Here is a 7,252-nt window from a genome sequence, read left to right as displayed (position 1 = left end):
AGAGAGAAGACGTGGTGTTTTTCAGAAACGTGGCGGTGTAGCACGGAGCAACTCTGTCGTTGGGTCCGATATTAATATCATGCTTTGAATGTTCTCAGTAATTCCCTTAGGAAACATGTGTCCGACAAATGATTGAAAGCGTTCTTCCTTTCGATCAGATGAATCCTTAACCCCAGTGAGATGACACTCTCCATGGCACGAGCCTTAAAGTATAATTCTACGTTCAACCTGCGCCTTTTCCATCCATCCAGCCTTCCTCCGCCACCTCTTTCTGCTCATCCGTCCATTCTGGTAACTCTGTGTACCAGTGTTTCCTCCCTCCATCACTATCTCTTCTTGAGCGTCGTCATTCATTCCCAACCCAGGCACAGATACCCCCCCCCCCCTCCATCTCCATGAGGGGTTAATCTCCTTTACCCCCTACGCCTTGCTACAACGAGCCATATTGTGGATCCCTCCATCTGTCTTGCAGGGCACTGGCAGCCGCTGAAGAGGTGGGGTTGTAATACATCTGGACTGACTTGCGGTGTACCGTGGTCCCGGAGCGTGGCGAGCACGGTTATCGTTAGCCCTGGAATTTGCTCCGTAATTGATGGGGACATTTACCTTCTACCACTGACAAGGGGCCCGGGCTTCATTAAACACCTCCTCACGCCATCACTCTCCTTCAGCCACTGCTTGGCGTCTACCAGCAGACGCTGCCCTCAGACAAGGAGACACAGGAGGAGCGAGGTGGAGGAAGTGCTACGGTGACTCAGTGTCTTCCCCCCCGTAAGGATCTGTCTGAGGGATCTGAGTTGATTTGGTTCCTCGTTGCCTGTGGGCACCGTGGCCACAGCTGTGCTGTGCTACTTGCTACGTGTAAAGCGCCGGCGTTTACACGCGCTTACCACTTGTGGTCCGCTTTCAGGCAAATGTTTAGTTACTGCACAAATAAGTGAGGATAATAATAATAATGATAGTGTAGATGTTATACACTGATGACACCCCAGTTGTACGTACTATATTAAAAACTCTAATGTTGCAGAAAACGCAAAACACTGTCTTCCATTTTGCCTCATAGCAATCAAGAGGGATTTTACAGTGATTTAGTTATAGTTATACATATATAAAACTATATATGCATATAATATGTAAACACAGGTAAAGGTGGCTGAATGAAGTACAGGTTAAGTTGGTAGCTAAGTATATCTCAACTAAACATCTCAACTCCACTCGACTTAAGTGGTACTTTCTATGAAATGATTTTGCATCTGTCCCAACAAGACCATTTGCTTTGGGGATTACGGCGCAGTAAGCTAAAGCACTAATGGTGTGTTTGAGATGCGTCGTACACCACCCCCACAAGTTGCAAAGTGGGAAATCTCCCAGCGTTCTTGCGGCACTTCACTGAGGAACGCCCCCTTTTGGTCCCACTCGGGATTCTGAGAGTCAACCGAGTTCAGTGAGGTTGACCGCACGACTCGACAAACAAAAATGGCTGCGCCCGTAAAGAGATGTTTTTTCTTTGTATTTGTAACACGTTGGTCATTTTAAATGCGCTTACACACTTTGTTACATTGCTGCCTTAACGCATTGCACGGCCTTGCTGTGCATGCAATCCAATGTAAGGTTGTGCTGTTTGTTTTCGAGCAGGTTTGCTAAAGAGGCTAATGTGGCTAACAATAACAATGACCAGTCAATGACTCACAAAGATAAACGGAGACGCTATAGTGCTACAGGCCAGGAAATTACGTCACAAGAGCAACTCGTGCGGTTGGCGTTACGAGGCATCTCGACCTACACCGTAAGCATCGTGACCAACAGACCGACTCTCCGTGGCCTGTGTGATACTCACACTGCAGGAGCTTGGTGTCTATGAGCAGCTCCAGGGCCAGGAACAGCACCACCAGGAGAACGCAGCCCACCAGGATGCAGTTGAAGCCGGCACTGAGCAGACACACCTGCCACAGGGCCACGCGCCGGCCGCAGCAGGGCCTCAGCCAGTTAGAGCTGGGGGGGGGGGGGGGGGGGCAAGAGAGAGGAGAGGACAGGGGTTAGACAGGGAGGTCTGGTGTCTGATAACCCCGCACTAGCCCGATTCAAAGCTCTCCATCAGCCCTCTGAGAGGAGGAATCGATGGCCAATATCGTTTCACTAGATGAAGAGCCGGAACACCTTCGGAAAAACGGTATTGATCAATTGATTAAGGTTGATATGATACAATACATACAATTTAGGGTTTGACACAAATCAATTTAAAAACTGAAAACATGGCTGATACCAGTGATTATTTTGGCCCAACGAAGGTCGCAGTGAACACTGATAATGAAATTGACAGAATACACAGATAATGAAGTAAAATGTAACACATGATTGAGGACAGCGTAGTGGCTATGGTGTTCAGCCCCGAGGCGATAAGTACCGGGTTCAATCCCCAACGTCCATGACCTAACCTTGCATTCTTGAGCAGGATGACTTCAGGCTCTTTAATGAGACATATCTGAATAAATGATGAAAGGCACTAAGGTTAAAATTGTATTCTAGATGACTAGATGACTAAATTAATATGGAATCTGAAAAAAAAAAAAAAAAAGAAGAAGTAAAATGTTGGATCGGATGGAGATGGTGCAGGCGGTGGCGTGGAGGTGGTGGTGGTAGTGGTGATGTTCGAGGTGGTGGTGGTGGTGTTGGAGGTGGTGGTGGCGGCGGCGGCGGTGGTGGTGGGGCTGTTCAGAGACTGCATTGAAAGTGGACGGGACAGTGACATCTCTGTGTGCTGACGGCTGCTTCTACTAGCCCAGCTGTGACCGGCATAGTAATTGTAGTTCCTTTATATAAGGGGAAGAAGGGGGGTCTGTGTGGAGGGAGCCCTCTAAAGAGGAGGGCGCTCCGAGCTCAGCTGCATGTACATACGTCCCAGAGCAGAGTCCCTCTCTCAAATGTACTTTGGGCTTTTACCCTGGACTGTATTAACTACCTTTGTATGGAATACAGCCATTCATTTTGTCAGGATGATTGATATTGATATGGACTTGATATTGACAATGCGATTCAGGGTATCGTGCTGTTGCAGAATAATTTATACCGCAGAGGGCAAATCTTAAATAGGTTTGGATGCACTTTATTAATCCTTGATGGAACATTTTGGTTGTGATGAGGTTTAGGAAATGTATGGCTATAATCTGAACATTATAAGCTATGTTTATTGGATCTAATTAATCGCCTATTCATAGCTTAGCCTATTCAAACCAAGCGAGTCTGTCCTATGACGGTTGCCGTGGCGGCCAGTGGGAGCTGTGGAAACTGACCTGCCTCTCAGCATCTCTCCAGCTGGAGTGGAAAGTTGGCTGCGTCCTCGCCTCCCTCCCTCGCCCCATGCCTTGGCATTGAGAGTCTGTCTCTCTCTCTCTCTCTCTCTCTCTCTCTCTCTCTCTCCCTCTCTCTCTCTCTCTCTCTCTCCCTCCCTCTCTCACTCTCTCTCTCCCCCTCTCTCCGTCTTCATCTCCTGGCATGTGTCTGGTAGGGACTAACGGACTGGTGTGATCTAGATGGATTAAATATGGACGGCTTAAAATATATCTTCTAAAATAAACAGGTATACAAGGTATGTGTTCCTTATTAAGGGCACAAACAAGGGGTCTTTTAAATACAAACTGTCTGTCAAATGTCTAGAAATTGAGCCATTTTTGGCTGTGGATATGAATTTTCAAATTGGCCCAATAAAAATAAAATTAAAAAAATCCAGTGTAATCTGTGCAGTACTTTTCGAATCCCAGGCACAAAGGGCTCCGCCTTGCCAAACGATACCCCTAACCCCTAGGCCTCCACAAGCCAGGGTAAAACCCAGGGGGGCTGGAGTACAGAGAGGAGAAGGGGACAAACAGGATGGGTCACTCCGTCCGGCGAAGGTGAGCGTGAGTAAGTGAGAGCTCTTTGTCTTCCCCCTGCGCGGCCACACCTAAACCCGCGCAGCAGCGTGACGTGTGGCACCACTAAGGGCTCACGCCTTCAGCAGATGTCGACTTGATCGCTCCACCATCCCATCGGTTTGCACTTGGCTTGTCTGCAGAGCCACGGGGGCTGTGGCGCGTGTCTAATCTAATAAAGGCATAATCACGCTGTTAGCAATCATCTTTCTTGGCGTCAGGAGGTGATGCCGCATGTCGGCACACGCTCCAGATGGTGAGGAGTCTGGTCTTGGCTAGCTTTCGCTGGACGCCAGCGTGGCGAGCGCGCTAGCTGGCGATCATGCTAAGTAGCCTCCTAGCCCGTGTGTGAGGCCGCCATGGGCGCCTTGTCCACTTAGACACCTCGCTGGGTCTTTACAATGATTATATGCAATCTGTTGAGGCCATTTCAACCGAAGCTTACAAGAATCGTTGAAATGCTATTATATGTTCAGCCCAGTTAAGTACACTCAAATCGTGACCCTGTGATTCTAGCATTGTTTTTTGGAATCATTGAGTTAGTTGTAATGTACATACATAATTAACAAATAATTATCTTACACTTAAAATAATGTGTGTTATACTATGAATGAAAGTATAGTAAAAATCAATAGAGTATAATTAATGTTTTTTATTGTAGAAGTATGTTGCAGAACACCTTTGCACATATGCCACGTCTGCCTTGATATTAACAGTTCAGTCATGCAGTTAGTGCACATTGCAAATGTGTCAACTAGCACAGCAGTCAAACCTGTTCTCTGTTAATTCATAATCCCTCTAGTATCTGGGTCTTAATCAGACTTTATAGCAGTGTTATAATATGCCCAGCGATAAAACACACACATTATGTACTAGGTAGACTCACACATGCCTTCCCATAGATGAACAAACCTGTTACACACAGGAAGGTACAAACATGGCAACACACTCAAGCTAGTCTAGGAGCGGATGCAGAGTATTATCAGATAGCATCCAGTCAGCTCTGGTGCCTCCTACGACCATTTTCCATCTTTTACTTCTACATGTGAGCTGTGTACGTCAGTCTACAGTCCCAGGAGCAAGGAGAACAAGAAAAGAAGAAGAAAAAGAGAAATATTGAATAATCATAGAATAAAATATAGTGTTTTTGGACAAAGAATTTGACAAATCGATATCCATAACTTATAACTGAAACACATATCCCTCCCTCTCTCCCTCTTGCCACCATCCACACATTCCAATAATCTACTTCCAAGGGTTCTCCTTCAGGGGATGAGAACAACCCCTGGTAGAGACACTAGCACGTCCACACAGTAGTCACTATCACACGCACACAGTACATTATTTTGTACTTAATTTAGTTATTTAGTACTTATTTTGTGCTCAAAGCATCATCTGAAAATGGGGGGAAAAGTAGTGAACTATACTGATTGCTAGAACCACAAAACAACATCACATGACGTGACATTTATAGATTTGGAACGTTTGGAAGTGGAAATCCTGTATCTTGTTGCCTATTTTCGTTGAAGACTTTTGGACCTTTCCCTGTGCTCTCTTTCATTGAACTCCTTCCAACCTCCTCCTTCTGACCCCCAACTCCTCCTCCTCCTCCACCACCTCTTTTCCCACCTCCTTGCCATCTCCCCACCATCTCCTTCATCTCCCCACGTACTCCCCCTCCACGCCACCTCAGACTCCCTCCTCCTCCTCCTCCTCCACCTCCTTCCCACATCCTCCTCCTCCCTTCTGCTTCATGTTGGCCAGGTTGAGTTAGCTGTCAGTGCGTCCTGCCACTGTTGTTGATGGAGTGGTGGGGGAGAGGGGGTCCCATCTCCTCCTTATTCCCATCTCTCTCCTCACCTCCTCAGCCTCTTCCTCCTTCACATCCTCCATTTCCTGCATCCTACCACCTCCTCTGTCTCTCTCCTCCCACCCCTCTTCCCTTTGGCTCTGTGTTAAGCAGGTTGATTTAGCTGTCAGTGCGTCCTGTCACTGCTGTTGATGGAGTGTGGGGGACAAGGGGGGGGGCGGATTAAATCAAGAGGAGCGGGGGTATCGATTGATAGCCGACGTGCCGAGTACAGAACGGAAAGAGGAGGGAGCCCCCGAGCATTGAGATGGTGATCAGAGCATGTCGCTGGCTGGCCCAGCCGATCAAACACGGTGGTGATGAAGCACTACAGCGCTGCCAAAGCTGGAGGATAACCTGTTATGTCTTGTTATGTCTATGGATTTAATCATTTAAGACAATGAAGTGTCTTCCCTAGAGATAACTGGACAGTTAGCGAGTTTTATAGTTAGTTAGTAAGTTACCTAAGAGATACTCTGTCTTTGTATTCACTGTCCAACCCCTACCGGCTCATTAATGACCTGGCCCTGTTTATACTGTCTAACCCCAAAATACTCCTTAATGACCTGTCTCTGTATTCACTGTCTAACCCCCAATTGCTCCTTAATTACCTGTCACTGTATTTACTGTCTAACCCCCAACTGCTCCTGAATGACCGGTCTCTGTATTTACTGTTTAACCTCCTCCTGCTCTATATTGACCTGTTTCTATATTCACTGTCTAACCCCTTCCTCTTCCTTAAATATCAGTCTCTTTATTCACTGTCTAACCCCTACCTGTTCTATAATGACCTGTGTCTATATTATATTATATATATATATATATATATATATATATATATTATTATATTTGTCTGTATATTCAAATGTCTAACCCTTAACTGATCTATATAGACCTGTCTCTATAACAACTGTCTAACCTCTACCTCTTCTTTCATTACTAGTCTCTTTATTCACTGTCTAAACCCTTCCTGCTCCTCAATGACTGGTCTCTGTATTCACTGTTTAACCTATACATCTTCTATAATGACCTGTCTCTAGAATATAGAGACACTGTCTAACTAAGCCCTACCTTCTCCTTAACGCCCTTGCCCTCTACTGTCTAACCTCTACACCTGCTCCCCAGTTGGGTGATCTGACCAACTGCACAAACCTCTATAAATGATCTTCATCCAAAATTAAGTATTTTATTAGAGTCTTTGATCCGACCGGCCGGAGTAACAGCTGCTTTAGCGGTCAGTGTGCCAAGAACAATCAATAACACTTGAGACGTGAATGAAAGAAATTAACGTTATTCAAGAATGATGATGAAGGCTGGCAGGGCTAGGGACCTCCTTGTGTCATTTAGAAAATCTCCTCTACTTAATTAAGTCATTATTTAACATTAGGAATACACAATATCCTATTTATGTATATAGTCAATATAAAAACAGGTGTTGCTTTAATAATATAAATATATTGAATATTAAAAAATACAGATACTGATATTATTATTG

General features: G+C 45.7%; 1 protein-coding gene across 1 annotated transcript in view; it reads right to left on the bottom strand.

The window, feature by feature from the left end:
- Positions 1-7,252, bottom strand: part of LOC311356562 (transmembrane protein 266-like) — a gene marked incomplete at its 3' end in the record, with an annotated part of 33,299 nt that overhangs the window by 11,725 nt on the left and 14,322 nt on the right. Inside the window, exon 4 of the mRNA XM_084476353.1 lies at positions 1,838-1,992. Within this exon, the coding sequence (XP_084332479.1) occupies positions 1,838-1,992 (155 nt within the window). The remainder of the gene's footprint in view (positions 1-1,837; positions 1,993-7,252) is intronic.

Source organism: Micromesistius poutassou (genome assembly GCF_964030765.1).
Source record: "Micromesistius poutassou genome assembly, chromosome: 12".
NCBI classification, from domain to species: domain Eukaryota; kingdom Metazoa; phylum Chordata; class Actinopteri; order Gadiformes; family Gadidae; genus Micromesistius; species Micromesistius poutassou.
Note: the sequence above shows the minus strand (reverse complement) of the source record. Positions and strands in the feature narration are given on the sequence as shown.